This window comes from Ylistrum balloti, unplaced genomic scaffold (genome assembly GCF_031769215.1).
Source record: "Ylistrum balloti isolate Yb309-2 unplaced genomic scaffold, AGI_CSIRO_Ybal_v1 Utg369670, whole genome shotgun sequence".
Classification (NCBI taxonomy): Eukaryota; Metazoa; Mollusca; class Bivalvia; order Pectinida; family Pectinidae; genus Ylistrum; species Ylistrum balloti.
In genome coordinates, this window is record NW_026781916.1 from 731,944 (window position 1) to 756,452 (window position 24,509).

Consider the following 24,509-nt stretch of genomic DNA (forward strand, 5'->3'; position numbering starts at 1 on the left):
GATATAGTACTGTTATATATTGATGATAATTATACTGATGTGTAGATATAGTACTGTTATATATTGATGATAATTATACTGATGTGTAGATATAGTACTGTTATATATTGATGATAATTATACTGATGTGTAGATATAGATATAGTACTGTTATATATTGATGATAATTATACAGATGTGTAGATATAGATATAGTACTGTTATATATTGATGATAATTATACTGATGTGTAGATATAGTACTGTGATGATAATTATACTGATGTGTAGATATAGTACTGTTATATATTGATGATAATTATACTGATGTGTGTAGATATAGTACTGTTATATATTGATGATAATTATACTGATGTGTAGATATAGTACTGTTATATATTGATGATAATTATACTGATGTGATATAGATATAGTACTGTTATATATTGATGATAATTATACTGATGTGTAGATATAGTACTGTTATATATTGATGATAATTATACTGATGTGTAGATATAGTACTGTTATATATTGATGATAATTATACTGATGTGTGTAGATATAGTACTGTTATATATTGATGATAATTATACTGATGTGTAGATATAGATACTGTTATATATTGATGATAATTATACTGATGTGTAGATATAGTACTGTTATATATTGATGATAATTATACTGATGTGTAGATATAGTACTGTTATATATTGATGATAATTATACTGATGTGTAGATATAGTACTGTTATATATTGATGATAATTATACTGATGTGTAGATATAGTACTGTTATATATTGATGATAATTATACTGATGTGTAGATATAGTACTGTTATATATTGATGATAATTATACTGATGTGTAGATATAGTACTGTTATATATTGATGATAATTATACTGATGTGTAGATATAGTACTGTTATATATTGATGATAATTATACTGATGTGTAGATATAGTACTGTTATATATTGATGATAATTATACTGATGTGTAGATATAGTACTGTTATATATTGATGATAATTATACTGATGTGTAGATATAGTACTGTTATATATGATATTATACTGATGTGTAGATATAGTACTGTTATATATTGATGATAATTATACTGTTATATATGATGATAATTATACTGTGTAGATATAGTACTGTTATATATTGATGATAATTATACTGATGTGTGTAGTAGATATAGTATGTTATATATTGATGATAATTATACTGATGTGTAGATATAGTACTGTTATATATTGATGATAGATATATACTGTTATATATTGATGTGTAGATATAGTACTGTTATATATTGATGATAATTATACTGATGTGTGTAGATATAGTACTGTTATATATTGATGATAATTATACTGATGTGTAGATATAGTACTGCTATATATTGATGATAATTATACTGATGTGTAGATATAGTACTGTTATATATTGATGATAATTATACTGATGTGTAGATATAGTACTGTTATATATTGATGATAATTATACTGATGTGTAGATATAGTACTGTTATATATTGATGATAATTATACTGATGTGTGTACTGTTATATATTGATGATAATTATACTGATGTGTAGATATAGTACTGTTATATATTGATGATAATTATACTGTTATATATGTGATAATTATACTATGTGTAGATATAGTACTGTTATATATTGATGATAATTATACTGATTTGTAGATATAGATATAGTACTGTTATATATTGATGATAATTATACTGATGTGTAGATATAGTACTGTTATATATTGATGATAATTATACTGATGTGTAGATATAGTACTGTTATATATTGATGATAATTATACTGATGTGTAGATATAGTACTGTTATATATTGATGATAATTATACTGATGTGTAGATATAGTACTGATGATAATTATATATATATAGTACTGTTATATATATACTGATGTGTAGATATAGTACTGTTATATATTGATGATAATTATACTGATGTGTAGATATAGTACTGTTATATATTGATGATAATTATACTGATGATATGTACTGTTATATATTGATGATAATTATACTGATGTGTAGATATAGTACTGTTATATATTGATGATAATTATACTGATGTTATATGTTATATATTGATGATAATTATACTGATGTGTAGATATAGATATAGTACTGTTATATATTGATGATAATTATACTGATGTGTAGATATAGTACTGTTATATATTGATGATAATTATACTGATGTGTAGATATAGTACTGTTATATATTGATGATATTATACTGATGATATGTAGTTATATATAGATAATTATACTGATGTGTGTAGATATAGTACTGTTATATATTGATGATAATTATACTGATGTGTGATGTGTAGATATAGTACTGTTATATATTGATGATAATTATACTGATGTGTAGATATAGTACTGTTATATACTGTTATATATTGATGATAATTATACTGATGTGTAGATATAGTACTGTTATATATTGATGATAATTATACTGATGTGTAGATATAGTACTGTTATATATTGATGATAATTATACTGATGTGTAGATATAGTACTGTTATATATTGATGATAATTATACTGATGTGTAGATATAGATATAGTACTGTTATATATTGATGATAATTATACTGATGTGTAGATATAGTACTGTTATATATTGATGATAATTATAATGTGTAGATATAGTACTGATGTGTAGATATAGATATAGTACTGTTATATATTGATGATAATTATACTGATGTGTAGATATAGTACTGTTATATAATGATGATAATTATACAGATGTGTAGATATAGATATAGTACTGTTATATATTGATGATAATTATACTGATGTATAGATATAGTACTGTTATATATTGATGATAATTATACTGATGTGTAGATATAGATATAGTACTGTTATATATTGATGATAATTATACTGATGTGTAGATATAGTACTGTTATATATTGATGATAATTATACTGATGTGTAGATATAGTACTGTTATATATTGATGATAATTATACTGATGTGATATAGATATAGTACTGTTATATATTGATGATAATTATACTGATGTGTAGATATAGTACTGTTATATATTGATGATAATTATACTGATGTGTAGATATCGTACTGTTATATATTGATGATAATTATACTGATGTGTAGATATAGTACTGTTATATATTGATGATAATTATACTGATGTGTAGATATAGTACTGTTATATATTGATGATAATTATACTGATGTGTAGATATAGTACTGTTATATATTGATGATAATTATACTGATGTGTAGATATAGTACTGTTATATATTGATGATAATTATACTGATGATATATAGATATAGTACTGTTATATATTGATGATAATTATACTGATGTGTAGATATAGTACTGTTATATATTTGATAATTATATGATGTGTAGATATATACTGTTATATATGTGTAGATATAGATATAGTACTGTTATATATTGATGATAATTATACTGATGTGTAGATATAGTACTGTTATATATTGATGATAATTATACTGATGTGTAGATATAGTACTGTTATATACTGTTATATGAATTGATGATAATTATACTGTTATATATTGATGATGTAGATATAGTACTGTTATATATTGATGATAATTATACTGATGTGTAGATATAGTACTGTTATATATTGATGATAATTATACTGATGTGTAGATATAGATATATTAATGTTATATATTGATGATAATTATATTGATGATAATTATACATGTAGATATAGTACTGTTATATATTGAAATAATTATACTGATGTGTAGATATAGATATAGATACTGTTATATAAAAATGATAATTATACTGAAATGTGTAGATATAGAATTTGTATATATATTGCCAATATGAATTGTTTTGTTTGAGACATACCTGATATACGTAAAAAGCTCGAATCTCCAGTGTCAAATGTAAAGGTCAACGCGTGTGATCGAATTTCATGACCAAGTCGGCCCTTATCTTATACTAATGCATTTACTAGCGTGGGAAATACGTGACACCGACGGCTGTATTTGTATAATGTAAGGATATATTGTCAATGAATGTTCCAAAATGTTTTGATGTTTAGAATTAAATAACAATAATAAAAATGGCAAAATGATGTGTCTCTGTGATTTTGTTGTAAATAAAACTACAAAGAAGATAACGAAATTTTTCAGACTTTTGTCATTAAGTTAATTACCATGAAACTATGTCAAAATTTGTGCAAAGGCATACATGGACAACCTTGGTGAAGTATAAGGATAACAATATCATATGTTCCGCAAGGATATGCGTTTTATATTTCATCAATTACATCCGCCATATAAATCTTTGAACATTTAAGTAAATAATGTCATGTTTTACAAAATAAGAACAAAGGAAATGCAATGCCTGTCGATGAGCATCACACACATACTACTTAATGTGAAATAAGATCATAAACTTGAGAACAGAAAAGAGAAAAAAAATAATATCATCGATGAAACTACGGTAAACATGAAAAAATGGCGGATTTACACGGAACTTTTTGAACACCTTCTAGTATATTACATGTTGAGGAAAGGTTCGTCTCTTTGTTCGTTATGCAATCATGACACCGTAAATGACATGGGATCTATCGGTTTGACTCCTTTTTACTCTCCAACACTTCAGGCACTAAGCATCAGTCATTACATGTTTTAAACTAATTTCAATTTCATGTTATTCGCGTATTTTTTCTAACAATTCTTTTTCCAAATTGAAATTTTACTATAATTTCAATGACTTTTGAAGTTAAGGGAACGATGTCTATACACTGGATGTAAGCGTTCCAGATAAATCTAAAAATGAAACTTTGATATACATCATTCTTATTTTTTGTAATATGGCACAAGGAATTTAAAATCTAACATATTTTACAGATTTCATTAGGAAACATCTATATTTATAAAATCAATTACTCCATCGCTAACGAAATGATCATTGCATTTGAATTTGGGTTGTCGGGTGGCGCAGTGGTAACGCACTAGCCTTTCACCTAGCCGACCGGGCCCCACTTGTATAAAACATCTCAACTTGAGATTTCCTCAAAACGAGATTTTCCTCTGCTGATATCTCCTCAAAAACGGCTTGTATAAAATTTTCTCAAGGAACAGGAGGAAGTCCTCGGCTAGGATGTCCTGAAATTCCTTGAGGAATTTTCATACAAGATATTTTCAAGGAGATATTAGCTGAGGAAAATCTGGGCTTGAGGAAATCTCAAGTTGAGATGTTTTATACAAGTGGGGCCGGGGATCAATTCCCGGAACGGACGTGAAAAGGTAAGGGATCACCTGCCCGACCATGTGGGTTTTCCCCGGGTACTCCGGTTTCCTCCCACAATAAGACCCCTCGCGCGCTTACATCCGGGCCAGCAAGAGTGATTAGTATAAGTTAACATAACTTGTTTTTTAACTATTTTAAAAATAAAAAATAAAAAGTTATATTTATATTTGAATTTGGAATAAATTCACCTAGTGCACATTGCTGATTGGGAAAACATCTTTGTCACATTCGTCTCATTTGCCTTCAGCATAGTCCATTGAAAACACGATTGACTAAAAACATAAACAGTTGAACACATGTAGCAAGTTGCTTTTCTCTAATGCCATGCGTCTGACCTTTTTGCACCTATCTCTCGTAGACATTCCATAATGTATCTTTTGACTGTTTTTGCAAAAACTGCATATTTCACTCATGTAATTTTGTTTGGGTTGATGTCATATATGTCTAACCATCAGAATACAAAATAACCAGCACCAATATAATATGTTACCGTCTCAATAAAACCGTAGGAGACCCACTTATAATCTGCTATGAAAAAAATACAACACACAAAGAAAATGAAACAATGTTTTATTTCTTACGTTTCTGAAGTTTCTTCATAATTAAAGCTTCCCTTCGATTAGTATTAATCTTGATTGTGATCTGAAATCAAAAATTTCGAAAATGAAAAATTACAATCCTAGAAACATGTACAATAACAATTGAAGAAATCTGACTACGTCAGAGAGAGGAATTTTTATAACCTACAACCGTAAAGAAAACAAATCTGCATATGAATTTTTGAATAGATAAGATAATTTTATGATTACTTTTGATATTTAATGATATAAATTAATATCAAATTATTGCTGCAGACTGAAAACCTTGATATCATTAACAATGAAATACATTCAGATATATGATTATAGCATCAATATGATTCTAGATATTGGAGTTGGGAGGAATATTCATCTCATACGTGAACTATGAAAAAAATTCTTCTTATTATTTATCTTAAATCTTAAAAATCTTACAAAAATCTGTGATGTGTTTTATAAATTGAAATTCATTTTGAAAATTTGAAATCACGTCATATTCATTTTGAAAATTTGATATCACGTCATATTCGTTTTGAAAATTTGAAATCACGTCATATTCGTTTTGAAAATTTGATATCACGTCATATTCGTTTTGAAAATTTGAAATCACGTCATATTCATTTTAAAAATTTGAAATCACGTCATATTCATTTTAAAAATTTGAAATCACGTCATATTCGTTTTGAAAATTTGAAATCACGTCATATTCATTTTAAAAATTTGAAATCACGTCATATTCATTTTAAAAATTTGAAATCACGTCATATTCATTTTAAAAATTTGAAATCACGTCATATTCATTTTGAAAATTTGAAATGTTGATATTGCAGTCATATAAGCATATTTTATGGAAAGACAGCTATTGGAATATTTGTATAGAATTTATAATCTCTTGCAACGTGTGCAAATGGCTATTTTCTAATCATTTTGCCGACATTATTTTTAGTATTTTTAACACAATTAATCCTGATTACATAAAACTTTTTTTTTTATTTTTGTTTCTTCTCCTCATGCTCACAATCACATTTGTATATGACACTTCACGTTTACTTTGAGCCTTTAGTACCTCTATCTTTATTAAACCTTTTTATGATAAAATAATGACGTCATTTATGCCATTTTGGAAATACATGCAGCAATATCCTTTTTTATGATTTCATTACGTCGTTATTTCAGAACGTCATATACCGTATCAATTAATGACCGAAGAACGATTCATTTATTCTCAATCTTCATGTTTAAATTAACTGTATAGACATAGCAATATGTTCAGAAAATGATGTAACTTCCAAGTGTTGCCAATCTTTTGGGACACTGAATTCATCTGCAAACTTTAGCAATGTATAATATATCTAACACCTCCACTATTTACAATTTTGTGGCACGTATCACTGAAGCAAAACACGATAAAATATAATTAGCATCAAGCATTACTTTCTGAATATATTTTTCGCTATCAGAAAATATTACCTAAACCTCCAAAATATGTATAAAAAATCATACAAATCCCGGAAAATTTAACATGTTAAGGGGATTATGTGTTAAGGAAACCAATTCCCAGGAACTTACTCCGTCTTGTTGCTCCGCAAAGCGCTACGTTACAAAAATTCGTATCACAACAACTCGTGCAATAGGAGCCATCAGAGTGATTCAGGTTAAATACATCACAAACCTAAAAAGAAGTTTTAGAAGATGTAGCTGTTTGTTACTCCAAGCAATAAGATATATGACACATACTATTGTACTAAAGCATATTTCTTTGGAACATGTTCTTCATGTCGATAGAGTTGTAGGAGATTAGAGTCAGTGCTAGGACGATAGACACTGGTCATATGTCTGATGAAGGTGACCGTGTAGTCATAGAATCGTCACACTCTAATCTTCTACTGGTTGTGTTATAAGATGAAGGTGACCTTGTAGTCATAGAAACGTCACACTCTAATCTTCTACAGGTTATGTTGTAAGATGAAGGTGACTGTGTAGTCACAGTCACACTCTAATCATCCACTGGTTATGTTGTAAAATATGAAAGTGACCGTGTAGTCACAGAAACGTCACACTCTAAATTTCTACTGGTTATGTTGTAAAATGAAAGTAACCGTGTAGTCATAGAAACGCCACACTCTGATCTTCTACTGGTTGAGGTGTAAGATGAAAGTGACCGTGTAGTCATAGAAACGTCACTCTCTAATCTTACTGGTTGTGTAATCACATGACGGTGACCGAGTAGTCACAGAAACGTCACACTCTAATTTTCTATCGGTTGTGTTATAAGATGAAGGTGACCGAGTAGTCACAGAAACGTCACACTCTAATTTTCTATCGGTTGTGTTATAAGATGAGGGTGACCGAGTAGTCACAGAAACGTCACACTCTAATTTTCTATCGGTTGTGTTATAAGATGAAGGTGACCGAGAAGTCACAGAAACGTCACACTCTAATTTTCTATCGGTTGTGTTATAAGATGAAGGTGACCGAGAAGTCACAGAAACGTCACACTCTAATTTTCTATCGGTTGTGTTATAAGATGAAGGTGACCGAGTAGTCACAGAAACGTCACACTCTAATTTTCTACTGGTTGTGCATTAAACCTCAAGATTCATCCGCAATATCTATAATCTTGTAATTACTATGAGATTTGATTGATCGATGCAAGTTCATTTTTAAATAACGTATTATATTAGTGTTTCCAAATCAACCTGTATTGCGTCAAATCAATTTTGAATACGTGTATGTGAACTTTAAAATCTATAACATAATGACCTACTCTCTTGTCTGTACATCCCAAGGTGTATAGGATTGCAGCAGTAGGCCCGGATTGCATCTGAACTGTTGAGCAACTCTGAAATAATCAAATCGGCGTTATTTCAAATGATTTAATATAAAATTTATTCAAATTTGAGGATATTCATCACTCCATCCGGGTTTTTTTTTTTTTTTTGGGGGGGGGGGGTTTGTTTTTATTTTTTTGGGGGGGGGGGGGTAAAGACATATTTAAAGTACACTCTGAGGTCGACCTACCTGATCAACACTATAGACATATATAAAGTACACTCTGAGGTCGACCGACCTGATCAACACTATAGACATATATAGAGTACACTCTGAGGTCGACCCACCTGATCAACACTATAGACATATATAGAGTACACTCTGAGGTCGACCCACCTGATCAACACTACGGATATATATAAAGTACACTCTGAGGTCGACCCACCTGATAACTGTTACAAACGTCCACACTGAAACAATCCGATGGACGATTCACAGCCCTACAGCTGTAACAGTATTTGTTCCCGTGTTCAGCTGAGAAATAAAGAAATAATACAATACAAAGCTGTCAATCTTGAACCTTATTATGGTCAGGATATTCTATCTACTAAGCTGTCAATCTTGAACCTTATTATGGTCAGGATATTCTATTTACTAAGCTGTCAATCTTGAACCTTATTATGGTCAGGATATTCTATTTACTAAGCTGTCAATCTTGAACCTTATTATGGTCAGGATATTCTATTTACTAAGCTGTCAATCTTGAACCTTATTATGGTCAGGATATTCTATTTACTAAGCTGTCAATCTTGAACCTTATTATGGTCAGGATATTCTATTTACTAAGCTGTCAATCTTGAACCTTATTATGGTCAGGATATTCTATTTACTAAGCTGTCAATCTTGAACCTTATTATGGTCAGGATATTCTATTTACTAAGCTGTCAATCTTGAACCTTATTATGGTCAGGATATTCTATTTACTAAGCTGTCAATCTTGAACCTTATTATGGTCAGGATATTCTATTTACTAAGCTGTCAATCTTGAACCTTATTATGGTCAGGATATTCTATTTACTAAGCTGTCAATCTTGAACCTTATTATGGTCAGGATATTCTATTTACTAAGCTGTCAATCTTGAACCTTATTATGGTCAGGATATTCTATTTACTAAGCTGTCAATCTTGAACCTTATTATGGTCAGGATATTCTATTTACTAAGCTGTCAATCTTGAACCTTATTATGGTCAGGATATTCTATTTACTAAGCTGTCAATCTTGAACCTTATTATGGTCAGGATATTCTATTTACTAAGCTGTCAATCTTGAACCTTATTATGGTCAGGATATTCTATTTACTAAGCTGTCAATCTTGAACCTTATTATGGTCAGGATATTCTATTTACTAAGCTGTCAATCTTGAACCTTATTATGGTCAGGATATTCTATTTACTAAGCTGTCAATCTTGAACCTTATTATGGTCAGGATATTCTATTTACTAAGCTGTCAATCTTGAACCTTATTATGGTCAGGATATTCTATTTACTAAGCTGTCAATCTTGAACCTTATTATGGTCAGGATATTCTATTTACTAAGCTGTCAATCTTGAACCTTATTATGGTCAGGATATTCTATTTACTAAGCTGTCAATCTTGAACCTTATTATGGTCAGGATATTCTATTTACTAAGCTGTCAATCTTGAACCTTATTATGGTCAGGATATTCTATTTACTAAGCTGTCAATCTTGAACCTTATTATGGTCAGGATATTCTATTTACTAAGCTGTCAATCTTGAACCTTATTATGGTCAGGATATTCTATTTACTAAGCTGTCAATCTTGAACCTTATTATGGTCAGGATATTCTATTTACTAAGCTGTCAATCTTGAACCTTATTATGGTCAGGATATTCTATTTACTAAGCTGTCAATCTTGAACCTTATTATGGTCAGGATATTCTATTTACTAAGCTGTCAATCTTGAACCTTATTATGGTCAGGATATTCTATTTACTAAGCTGTCAATCTTGAACCTTATTATGGTCAGGATATTCTATTTACTAAGCTGTCAATCTTGAACCTTATTATGGTCAGGATATTCTATTTACTAAGCTGTCAATCTTGAACCTTATTATGGTCAGGATATTCTATTTACTAAGCTGTCAATCTTGAACCTTATTATGGTCAGGATATTCTATTTACTAAGCTGTCAATCTTGAACCTTATTATGGTCAGGATATTCTATTTACTAAGCTGTCAATCTTGAACCTTATTATGGTCAGGATATTCTATTTACTAAGCTGTCAATCTTGAACCTTATTATGGTCAGGATATTCTATTTACTAAGCTGTCAATCTTGAACCTTATTATGGTCAGGATATTCTATTTACTAAGCTGTCAATCTTGAACCTTATTATGGTCAGGATATTCTATTTACTAAGCTGTCAATCTTGAACCTTATTATGGTCAGGATATTCTATTTACTAAGCTGTCAATCTTGAACCTTATTATGGTCAGGATATTCTATTTACTAAGCTGTCAATCTTGAACCTTATTATGGTCAGGATATTCTATTTACTAAGCTGTCAATCTTGAACCTTATTATGGTCAGGATATTCTATTTACTAAGCTGTCAATCTTGAACCTTATTATGGTCAGGATATTCTATTTACTAAGCTGTCAATCTTGAACCTTATTATGGTCAGGATATTCTATTTACTAAGCTGTCAATCTTGAACCTCATTATGGTCAGGATATTCTATTTACTAAGCTGTCAATCTTGAACCTCATTATGGTCAGGATATTCTATTTACTAAGCTGTCAATCTTGAACCTCATTATGGTCAGGATATTCTATTTACTAAGCTGTCAATCTTGAACCTTATTATGGTCAGGATATTCTATTTACTAAGCTGTCAATCTTGAACCTTATTATGGTCAGGATATTCTATCTACTAAGCTGTCAATCTTGAACCTTATTATGGTCAGGATATTCTATTTACTAAGCTGTCAATCTTGAACCTTATTATGGTCAGGATATTCTATTTACTAAGCTGTCAATCTTGAACCTTATTATTGTCAGGATATTCTATTTACTAAGCTGTCAATCTTGAACCTTATTATGGTCAGGATATTCTATTTACTAAGCTGTCAATCTTGAACCTTATTATGGTCAGGATATTCTATCTACTAAGCTGTTGATTCGTCTTTTATTTACTTTACATTTATTCAATTATTTATTTATTGATTTATTCAATTCTCTAATCATTATTTCATATCTATCTTAATACAAGCTGTAATCAAAGTGTTCTTTTAAATTTTACAGAAAAAAAACCCATTCATATGACATGTTTGCATAATATTAGCATGAAATTACATTTGCAAAATATCAATCCGTTTTGTTAATTAATAGACCGAAAATGTTTTAAAACCATCATGGCATCTCGCATACCATACCGATTTCCATATATTCAAACTTTCCAAAATGTTCTTTTGTCTTGTATATATATATGTTGTTTTTTTATCTATTTATTCATTTTTCTTTCTTTCTTTTTTATTTTTTGTATTTTTTGTATATTCATGTTTGTATTATGTATTTACACAATCAGTATTACATAATTGCTCGACGCCATTGCTCTTGAGATTAAAAATAAATTTACAATTGCAAAGATTCATGTTATTTCCTGATATTTGCTCTGTTAATTAATTCTGTCTAAATGACGCTTCATTTCCATGTAATTTCCGTTATAATGATATATCGTTGAGTTGAAATGTAACTTAATTACCACGTTTGAAGCCGAAGGAAAATTTTTAATTGATGCTAAGAGGGATGAAAGGAATAGTGAAATAAACGTTTTGAATACGAAGAAGGAGAATGTAACAGAAATAATATCAAGAAATCATGATTAGAAAAAGACATCATCTCTGAAAATGATTACGTAGTGCACATAATTTCCTGTTACAACCGCAGCTGGAGGTGTCTTGATCCGTACAGCCCATCGCATCTGCGTCACAACACTCGTTACACAACGCCCTCTCGTGGCTTCTTTTTTTACGACCGATAACTCCCGAAGATGTTAAGCTATTACACTGTAAACAAGAATTATGAATGGTTAGCTCCTCCTGTCTACATCAAAAGAATCTTGTGTTGACATTTCTTAAAGTCTACTTCTTTTAAGGTGTTAGGTTTAGATTGAATTTTGTAACTTTGCTCAAGTTTTGCCACATTAGTTTTACTCAGAGTGTTCGCCGCTATTTTTTATAATATACTTCTTATTTTCTTCATAAATATTTGAAAAAAAATGTAGAAATGTTGTTTCGGTATCCACGTATATTTTATATTTTGTCGAATGAGTCCACTATAGGGATTCTGTTCAGACACATAATGATGACGTTTAACACACTTAACTTACCGTTGTAACCGGACTACATCCAAAATGATGACGTTTAACACACTTAACTTACCGTTGTAACCGGACTACATCCAAAATGATGACGTTTAACACACTTAACTTACCGTTGTAACCGGACTACATCCAAAATGATGACGTTTAACACACTTAACTTACCGTTGTAACCGGACTACATCCAAAATGATGACGTTTAACACACTTAACTTACCGTTGTAACCGGACTACATTCAAAATGATGACGTTTAACACACTTAACTTACCGTTGTAACCGGGCTACATCCAAAATGATGACGTTTAACACACTTAACTTACCGTTGTAACCAAACTACATCCAAAATGATGACGTTTAACACACTTAACTTACCGTTGTAACCGGACTACATCCAAAATGATGACGTTTAACACACTTAACTTACCGTTGTAACCGGACTACATCCAAAATGATGACGTTTAACACACTTAACTTACCGTTGTAACCGGACTACATCCAAAATGATGACGTTTAACACACTTAACTTACCGTTGTAACCGGACTACATCCAAAATGATGACGTTTAACACACTTAACTTACCGTTGTAACCGGGCTACATCCAAAATGATGACGTTTAACACACTTAACTTACCGTTGTAACCGGGCTACATCCAAAATGATGACGTTTAACACACTTAACTTACCGTTGTAACCGGACTACATCCAAAATGATGACGTTTAACACACTTAACTTACCGTTGTAACCGGACTACATCCAAAATGATGACGTTTAACATACTTAACTTACCGTTGTAACCGGGCTACATCCAAAATGATGACGTTTAACATACTTAACTTACCGTTGTAACCGGGCTACATCCAAAATGATGACGTTTAACATACTTAACTTACCGTTGTAACGGGCTTACATCCAAAATGATGACGTTTAACATACTTAACTTACCGTTGTAACCGGGCTACATCCAAAATGATGACGTTTAACATACTTAACTTACCGTTGTAACGGGCTTACATCCAAAATGATGACGTTTAACATACTTAACTTACCGTTGTAACCGGGCTACATCCAAAATGATGACGTTTGACATACTTAACTTACCGTTGTAACGGGCTTACATCCAAAATCAAAAGTAACATTTCCGGCATTGCTTACTGTTCTTCTGGTGTAACAAACCTGCAATGTATGTATATATAATTATTTTAAAATAAAAATTATTTTAGAATATTTTTGTACCTCAGTTGCAATAGACAAGGAGCTCCACAATGGTCTATGAAATTATCACTTTTCATGTTACTTTGTTGTAAAATTCGTGGACTTTCGCTTATTTTTTGGAAAGAAAATCATGATATCTTGAAAAGAACACTTATATTTTGGAGAAATAGAAACAAATCATAGTCTACTTCTGTAAATGTCGAAAAAACACACATAGATAAACAGTCTGTTTCTACATTCAAGATTTCATATCTTGATACTTGATAGGCAGGAAAACCATTCGTTTTGAGAACCGTCTTTCCGATGACGCCATACCGAATTGTCCGCGCAGTCCCTCATTGTGTTACAATCTTCCTTCCTTGATACCCCCATACAAGAATAGCAAGACTGTTTACCTGCTACCACTGAGAAGTAAACATTTACCATCTCATTACTTTTAATGCCTTTTCATTCACTTCGTTGTCTATATACATTTTCGTTGCATCCGTATTTACATTACTCTGCGAATTCCAATTTTTGTCAAAAAATTCAGAAAGTTATGTTTTCTTATAAATGTGGAATTGCATATTTCGTAAGGTTCAAATTAAGTATTTTCCAAAACAGTATGATATTAAATACTTTGAGATGGCACTTGATTTCGTTAATAAATCTGTTTTCACCAATAATATAATATATGACAACTTTATCATTTGGTGGACATATAAATTCGTGGTTTTATATAATCCACAAAATAAATGAAAATAAATCTCCAACGAAAAAAAACTTGTACTCAGTATTCGTCTATTAATATCTGAGGAAACTGACATACACAAGTACCTGTTATCACTGCAAATACGGCAAGAAGAAGTTCCATCTTCCTGGAAATAATATGCTAACATTGATACAAATACTGTCGAGTCTCGTTATCTCGAAGTCGGCGGGACAGTGTAAAACTTCGAGAAATCCGAGGATTTGATTTAAATAAAGTTCAAAATCAAACTTTTCGAGTTTTATCGGGTCTTCGAGTGAAAAGAGTTCTAGATAAGGAGGTTTCAACACTGTAAATTATATAAAACATATCTATATTTGATGTTTTATTACGTTATCGGGTTATTTTTAATTGATGACATGCGATCCATTTCAATATTTATCTTCTAATTGAATTTACTTGGAAAATAAAAGTAAGTATCAGATTAAAATACAAAAGGAATGAAGTCCAACAAAATCTAATGTCAAAACATTAGGTAGCAGGAAACAGTTAACTTGCATTTTCCTGAAATTATTGGTCATGTTTGAGATATACAGGTATAGCAGTTATGAAAAATACATCATCACATGTATATATATTTATAAACTACATGACAATTACATTAATAACAGAAAGATAAAATTTGTGTAAAAAAATTTCCTCTGATTTCTGACATGTGATTACTATGGTTACCTACTGAAAAAATGCTAAAGATGTCAAAATACTGCTAATTCCAACCTAACAGTACAACTTGATAGAAGAAATTTATTTCTTAACAACTGTCTTAAAATCAACAACTCTATCATGGTAACAAACTACTTACATTTCAACAAATTCCAACTCGGAAATCCTTCATAACATGACCACATGTAAACACTTTGAAAATTTCACTTCCTGTAAAGCTGATTTTTGGTAAATAGACACAGATTCGAGACTGCCCAAATAGTAATCTCAACCACAAAGCTAAAATATTATTCTGAAAAAAATAAAACCCCACATTGTCCACTTCAATATGACATGACCAATGTTACCAAGGATTTATTTTTGAAATTATAATTAAAACCAAGATAATCTAATGAACAAAAATATTAACCATGACCACACCGAGAAACTGTGTACTGCTACCTTAACTAATGACATACAGCTATCCTTTCGCAAGAACAAGAAAAATGCAGTAATATGTTCAAAAGGATAAGCGTATCTTGCTTCATCGAAAAATTGTATGTGTTAGTTATTCCGCGCATAGATAAAATCGTGGATTTAGAATACTAACGATTTAAACGAAAATAAATCTCCCATGGAAACTAACGATACATCAGAATACTTCATATTAAAATCACTGTACAAGGAAATAGTAATAACGTTAATTCAATTGAAGGAAAACATGTGACCAAAAGCAACGCTTACGAGAGAGAAAAAAAATCGCGTTCACTCAAACGCTTAATCTCTATTGACGTAAATAATGTAGCATTAAGAGTCTGGTTGAGCAAAAATACAAAAAAGTTAATCATGAAATATCAGTTTGAAAAAAACACACACTCATAGGCAGTGAAGATAATATCTCGCTTGAACTCTTTCTAACATCCTCCAAATCACTGAAAAAAGACCCAACCCAAATATCATATTAACCATCGAAAATAATTTAGAGAGAGCACCTGTGTATTTACGGACCAAGGTGTTCCGCAAGGGTAATCGATTTTGTCAATAAAAGTCAAATACCTACATCATGAGAAAGATGAAGATTATGAATTTTCAATTTAGATACGAAACAGAACCGCTGTACTTACATTGGAGTTGGAAATGATCTTAATAGAAACGTAACGTTATCTTTCGAATTGTGAGAATTGTACACGGTCTTATCAGCATCACGGTCGTCTTATCGTTTTGGGAGTAGAACTCTCAACGAAACATGTGGATCGTTATCATTTGATTTCAGAGTCAATGACATTTTGATTTCTGTATGTAGCTTTAACAGAGAACAGCACTTAACTGTTTTGTATAAACACACCGGTTTTGGTTTTATTTTTGGGTTTTGTTTGTTTGTTGTTATTTTTCAGTCATTTGTTTGTTATTGTTTATATATTCCGTCAGAGAAAATAACAAACGATTAGTCTACAATGATGTCTAAACTCTTCGATTGACCTCTTGAGTAATGACCTTTTGTTTTCTTATCACTATCTACACCATTCTCAGTCGCCTTACTGACAAGCTTATCACTAAGAAACAAAGGGAAGTAACTCTGGTGGAACTACTGTATAAATGCGCTTTCACATTGGATATGGATGTGCAGAAACAACACCAGTGTTTAAGTATTATCTATCCTTGTGTAATCTTAAGTTTCTTGATATCTAATGCATTTCTGACAGTTTATATCTTGATAGAGCTTCAGACTTTACGTGTAAATTTTTATAAATTACAACAGGATGTCGTTGATAACTCTCTTCGTATCCAGACTTGTTCCTCAGCTTCAGAATCGGTAAGTATCCCAAAGTATTTATGAGAAATAAATCAGAATTTTAAAAAATTCACATGTAGAAAATGTTACATACAAAAAAAACCTGTTTTACTTTCGTTCATAGTACATCATAAATGATTTATAGACATGAGAGTCCATTGTTCTAGCTATTGGATGTTTGACCTTTGACCTTTTTTAAATTTTATTTACAACAATTGCGAAACAAGTTATGTTAACTTATACTAATCACTCTTGCTGGCCTGGATGTAAGCGCGCTAGGGGTCTTATTGTTGGAGGAAACCGGAGTACCCGGAAAAAACCCATGTGGTCGGGCAGGTGACCCCTTACCTTTCCACGTCCGTTCCAAGAATCGAACCCCTATCGGCTAGGTGAAAGGCAAGTGCGTTACCACTGCGCCAGCCGACCTCTATTATGTTGATGCTATCAATCGATAGAAACATATCCATTTGTATATATCCCTGATCAGACATATAAAATCGTGTCTGAGTTTTCATTTTAATTCATAAATCGAGTCTAGCGAGCTAATTTGAGCTGGAAAGTTTCGTGAATATCATGTTTGAGTTTATTGACCCGTGAACACAAACGCCCAGGATCATTTGAGATGGAATTTTCTTGTGATAGCTGGTTTTTTCCTCAATGAACGACATAAGAGAGGGCGGCCGCGTACCATATATAGAATGTGACTTGCACAAAGACACAACTACGTCAGTATAGACCGACCCGTTTCCCAGCTTTCAATTCTGATATCAAACGGAATCGAATTTACGATTCGTTTTATCACGTGATTCAATCATTTTGCTAATGTCACAGAAAACACGGTTTCCAGTGTCATCCTTGAAAAACCGTTCACTCCACTGCGATTGTCTTCATTGTGACGTCATAACGTAATCTGAAAAGTGTGACATTCAATATTTAATGACATCACAATACGTCATATTGTACTAGTAAAACACACAAAAATGTTACCAACACTTTTCTTAAATCTTTGCTGTATCTATGTTTTCCATGAAAGTTTGTGTTTCCTGGGAAGCTCAGAAGCTTTGTGCTCCCGTATGCTGTTCATTGAGAGAGTCACCGGCTACTACTTAAAATAACACTATTGTTTTGGATTTATTAATTATTTTATTGCAGAATGTTTGTACAATAGGATTGGACACAAGTTTTACCAACTTATCAAGCCCTCTCCATTACATAGTTTATACACCAATACTTAAACAACAAGAAATGTAACAATATATATATAATATTTTTTTATTGAAACAAAAGGGAGGGGCTGAAGAGAAGGAAGGAGAATAGGTAAGGAGGGAAGAAGGGAATATATAGTGCAAAGGAGAGATTGGCTCTGAATAGGTCATAATTGAGTGATCTTGCTCTATTTCTCAAACGACAATGAAGAATATTTAGCTGACGAGGACCATATGATAAAAACGCACGATTTAAGCTTGTTGGTGCTTCTTGTACATAGTTTGGTTTTTAAACAAATTCAGTAAACCAACAGTTTCTAAAGACTCATCTAATCCATTCCAGAGTTCAGTTGTAGAAGGGAAAATGAATTACACATAGATTGAAGACGGTAAGTTGGCTGTCGTACTGATCTGAGTTTCTTAAGTTATACCTAGTGAGACTGCCAATAGGTTCAGGAAGAAAATCAGTGAGGAAAGATGGCGTAGTTCCATTAATTATAGTATAAAAAAAGGAGAACTTTCGATGTCGATGTCTTAATTTAAGTTCCTCCCAACCCGTTTCTCTTAATAGTAAGTCAGATCTGATAAATATGGGTAAATCAGTCACAATTCGGGCTGTCTCTAGTTTTTTTCGATATTTGATGACATAATAACTCCACAATTATCCCATACTTCGCAAGCTTATTCTAATAATGGCCCTATGGACGCGAGATGCATTTTTACAAAGTGTGTCTATTAAGAATTAATTTTAAACTACCTAGGACACAAAGCACAACAAATATAAAAACGATACTTATTGATCATGAAGAGGACAACATATTTTTCAGAGTAACAATGTCAGAGATTCAGAGGCCATTTTACGTGAAGGGAGACAACTGGCATCACATGATTTGATATCAGAATTATTACAGTCCCAGGTATGTTTCAAGGTGTTAACTGTATTTAAATAATTAACATATTATTTCTGTTTACTTATATGGATTACACGACTGAACAAATTTGGTAAAAGTCAATAGCTGAAGTCTTAACTTAATAAGAATAATTAAAGTACAAAATGGCGAATAAAGAAAACAAACAAATCGTTTTCCGAAATGAATATCAAAATCAAAACAAGTGATGAAATCGACATCACGTGATATTTAGTGTATTCCTAAAAGTAGAAACGAAAAAGAAACGAAACGAATATAGATTAACGAAACAAAAATGGGAAACAAAATTGGAGTTATTCTTTTCTATTCTGTTTACAAGTGATGATGTACAAAGATTAATTTTCTGAGAATGTATATTATGTAACTGTGTATCTAAATGAACGATGAAGTAAAACAGAATAAATCTGTTATGTTCTCAACTGATGTATCATTTTAATTTACAGGCACATATATTACAAAGCCATTGTACAAATAATAGCAGACTATGTATGGCAGGTAATAATAATTTTTAAAGATATTTTAATTTTTTTCTTTCATATCAACTGAAGAACGAAATGTTTCTGTTGCTTAATTCGAGTTGTACAAATGTTCATCTTTGAACCAATGTGGTTATCGTTTAAGTTCATAGCACATTTTTTTCATGTTGGGAATAGATTTTAAAATAAATATTTTAAACGCAAAGGCACTGTTTCAACCTAACATCCACATGCCAGAGATCAAACAGATCAAACAGTAGCCATCTTGTCATTTTAACAATTTTTACACGTATTAAACACGGTCGTGAAATTATCGACAAAGGTGATACTATGAATGACGTATGAATGAACAGAGAAAGTCGGCGAGTAGGGGTGTCGTACATGACGTCGTTTTCTCATGTATGACGTCATGTTATCATGTTGCTCTGCACCAGACGGACAGACGGACGGCCAGACGGACGGACGGACGGACAGACAATATTACGAATGTGTTCCCATTCCAATTTATTACATATGAGTGTCCATATAAGAGTATTGATCAATATAATAAATATTGGTTTGACACATAAAACAGACATGTGAAAGGAAAATTAATAGTAGTTTTCTTTGGATTTTTATGTATAAATATAGGACCTCAAGGGGCACCAGGCCCAAAAGGAGAAAAGGGTGACCCTGGACCAGCCATTAAACCGAATACAACATGTGCCTGCCTCGGTAAGTAATACACAGACGTCGGTGTCATTATTACTGCAGCTTGTGTTTTTTTCGTGAAACATTTATTTTTGCGCATAGTTTGAGTACAGTCTTTGATGTTTGACGTTTCTGTGATGCATGTGGGATTTCCCCGAATAATTCTGGTTTCCACCGAGTTATTTTATTGTACAAAGATATCAGCTCTGTACAAGAAATTATTTAATTGCAGTTGCACCCACTATAAACATCAGTAACTTAACACAACATATACAGACTGGAGGACGTTTGACGACGCTGGATTGCCCCGCTGCGGGAGATCCTCAACCATTCATTACCTGGGCGAAAAATAGTGTCAGAATCAACCACAGTGGCGATAAACAAGTTAGAGTTACTTCCCCTGGTAACTACACGTGTACTGCGGAAAATATGGTGGGCGTGGCCACAGCTACGTTTTATGTAACATAATAAAACTGTTCTAAGTTTTCTGCTTTTATTTCCTTTCTTATATATAAACTACATTTCGCTGTAATTTGTTCGGTTAAATCAGCTGTACCTACACTTATCTAAATTTTATGCAAATGTCGAAAGTTCATTTAATTAGCAAGACGTTCAAAGTGTCTTAATTATTTTCTTTAATTATTTCTCTTACTACGAAAAGATAATGTTTAGCGGGGTAAAAACAACATTTATTTTTGTTTCGCAGAAAGTGAGTTTGCGAGTCCTCTCAGCCGATATACCTAAAATGTCCTTGTTCAACGGAAGGGTAAATTACATGTAATATGAAATGTTATAACTAAGATTTTAAAAACGCCCATTTAATTGAGTTAATTTGAATGTGAAAATACCGTAAGTGACATTCGACTGTGTTAAATCATCATAACTTTAATGTATAAGTTCTTTGTAACAATTTATATCACGTGTTAATCAGGACAGAAATGTCTAGGTCAGCTTTCGTGTCAACTATATTGAAAGAAATGTACATAACCTATATATTACTTCGTAACATACTTATGTGAGATGAGTGTCCAATGAAAAACTGATTAGCAACATTCAAACCTATAGGTAAATCTTTTCCTCTTATATCACGTTTGTTTTAGATATTCAAAATAAATTATTTAGAATATTTTCGAATTTCTTTTTGAAATATATCTCCCTCACCTTTGTCCTGGCATTCCTCATTCGCCTATGTTATTACAAATAGCATCACTGACAAGTCCTAGAAAGACGATACATTGGCATGATACAGCTTCCTTCATCATTTTGATATACTGTATCTTATTTGTATTGAATGGTGCTTTGCGTTTTCTTTTGATACTAGATTGACCTTACATACTGATAATAATCTCGGTTATACAGGGTTAATCCATCGTAATGTCAACATCATATGAGGTCATTAACTGGTATCTTTGTGACCTGGCCCCACTTGTATAAAACATCTCAACTTGAGATTTCCTCAAGTCGAGATTTTCCTCAGCTAATATTTCCTTGAAAATATCTTGTATGAAAATTCCTCAAGGAATTTCAGGACATCCTAGCCGATACCTTCCTCCTGTTCCTTGAGAAAATTTTATACAAGCCGTTTTGGAGGAGATATCAGCTGAGGAAAATCTCGACTTGAGGAAATCTCAAGTTGAGATGTTTTATACAAGTGGGGCCTGAAATACAGTCAGATCGAAGCAGAATAGGAATTTTTCAATGAAGTATTGTTATATACAAGTATAATGTGGATTATTCCTATCTTAGAAATATTAGGACTATAAGATTGTTGGGAACTATTCAGTTTTGGAATAGAACTGATCAGGATGCCTACAGTAAAGATATTCGGTGTGTGGGATTGGATCATTTTCGCCGCAATGCTGTCGATTTCAGTCATAATTGGAATATATTTTTCTTTAATTGGTGACAGACAGAAAACAACTGCTAATTTCCTGATGGGTAATCGACAGTTAAAACTGATTCCGATCTCTATTTCGATGTTGGTTTCGTTTCTGTCCGCCATTTCGCTGCTCGGATATCCGGCTGAGATGTTCAGCCATGGCACCATGTTTCTTTTGATAATATTTGCCTATGTGATCGGAGGTACATTTGTCATTACCCTTATAGTTCCTCTCATGTATCCACTCCAGCTGACCAGCGCGTATGAGGTAAGACAATTGGTATTTATTTATTTATTTATTTATTTACAGATCGTTTGATTGACAGAGTGAGTGAGTAAGTCTGTCTGTCTGTCTGTCTGTCTGTCTGTCTGTCTGTCTGTGAATGAGAGAATGCTTGAGCGAGCGAGAGATCGAACCAGCCAACAAACAAGCCAGTCTGTTAGAATTGTTGAGCGAGTTTTCAAGTCTGCCAGTAAAACTAACCTGCGAGTGAGGGAGGAAGAATGGGCGGGAGGATGACTGAGTGCAAGAAGTAAGGGAGGGGGAGGAGGGAAGATTTTTTTATTAATCCAAAGTATTGAATAATAAAAAGAGTGTTAGTTGTTGGTCATTAACGGTGAGACGTGTAGTGATATGTAACGTAGACTTACGTAAATATGAATAGAAATTGTCTGATTTCTATAGAATGATCATACAAACAACATAGCACCATTACATAGATATAGGGAATGAAACAAATATACTCAACAAAAAGAGAAAGGTTAACATGTTTCCTTGGAGAATACCTGTAAATGAGTGAAAACAAAATGACGTTTGTGCAATATTAGAAAATGGTAATGTTTTACATTACAAAATCCAAGGGGGATTTCGCAATTCATTAGCGTAATAAATATTTTTTCTAACATATAAAGTTCCTACAATAATTCAATTAACGTAAAGACTGAAGCTTTTCTCCAGTAATACACCTTAATACAAAGAGCTTGAATGACTTGGAATTGTCTACATATTAGTAAAAACGGAATTCATCCGTAACTTCAGTAATACTGTTGTCAGTATCGGTGTGCCATTAGGATATTTCTTCCTGTCTCTACTGGCAGAAGAATGACATGATGTACGGATTCTAGTCAAACTCGTACGATATTTAATTGGAATATATTTACTTACGTAAAACTGCAAAGAAAAAAAATTGACATACGAGATATTTATACGTAAAGCATTTTGGTGAATTTTCCAATGAACTCATAATTAATTGCTTTGCCTGATCAAATATTCATTGCTAAATCTCCAATTAAGTTAAATTTGGTCGAGTGACACTATTAGGATTTATCTATACATCACTAAAACCTACATTATCTAATTCTTCCTTAACAGAAGTCACTCAATTGAAAGCATTTCTGTTTCACTGGTTTTACAGAAAATAATATAATTCGGACACAGTACAGTTATCAGAAACTCTGATTTTAAACCATTTTATTTCTATATATTTTGTCAGAGATTCCAAAGAAACATCCCAATTCAGAATAAACCATACTGTTACACGCTGTCTTCTATACTTTGAACAGCTTTTTACAAAAATCCAAACGCACATGTTCTACATCAGGCTCTTAGCACGAACCCCATATCTCGCGTGCATAATAAAGGATACTACCCACATAAGTATCAAATAAATACACCACTGTTTTTATATTAGGGTTTAAACAAGAGTACTTAGTAAGTAAAACAAACAAAGCTTTACGTCCTTGGACAGCCAGTTGCTTCTGGATACAACTGAATCTGTTATTATATTTTAGTAAAATCCCTAAATATGAAGACTGATCAAGACAAGAAACAATACCATCCTTATAATACCATTATAC

General features: G+C 31.8%; 1 protein-coding gene across 1 annotated transcript; it reads right to left on the reverse strand.

The window, feature by feature from the left end:
* Positions 1 to 5,890: 5,890 nt before the first annotated feature.
* Positions 5,891 to 14,717, reverse strand: LOC132562193 (uncharacterized). The gene is made up of 6 exons (XM_060226927.1): positions 14,607 to 14,717; positions 14,178 to 14,252; positions 12,612 to 12,762; positions 9,116 to 9,204; positions 8,666 to 8,740; positions 5,891 to 5,962 (listed from the first exon to the last, which is right to left on the reverse strand). The coding sequence occupies exons 1-6, from the start codon at positions 14,715 to 14,717 to the stop codon at positions 5,891 to 5,893; spliced, it is 573 nt and encodes a 190-aa protein (XP_060082910.1).
* Positions 14,718 to 24,509: the final 9,792 nt, after the last annotated feature.

Bases quoted from the DNA above. Each gene is read 5' to 3' on its own strand.
- LOC132562193 (XM_060226927.1), bottom strand. From the start codon at position 14,717: ATGGTAAATGTTTACTTCTCAGTGGTAGCAGGTAAACAGTCTTGCTAT. The intron at 9,205-12,611 runs GTAATCATTTTC...TTTATTTCTCAG, and splicing joins CAGGAAATTATGTGCACTAC to CTGAACACGGGAACAAATAC. The intron at 8,741-9,115 runs GTGGGTCGACCT...TGATTATTTCAG, and splicing joins ACGTTTGTAACAGTTATCAG to AGTTGCTCAACAGTTCAGAT.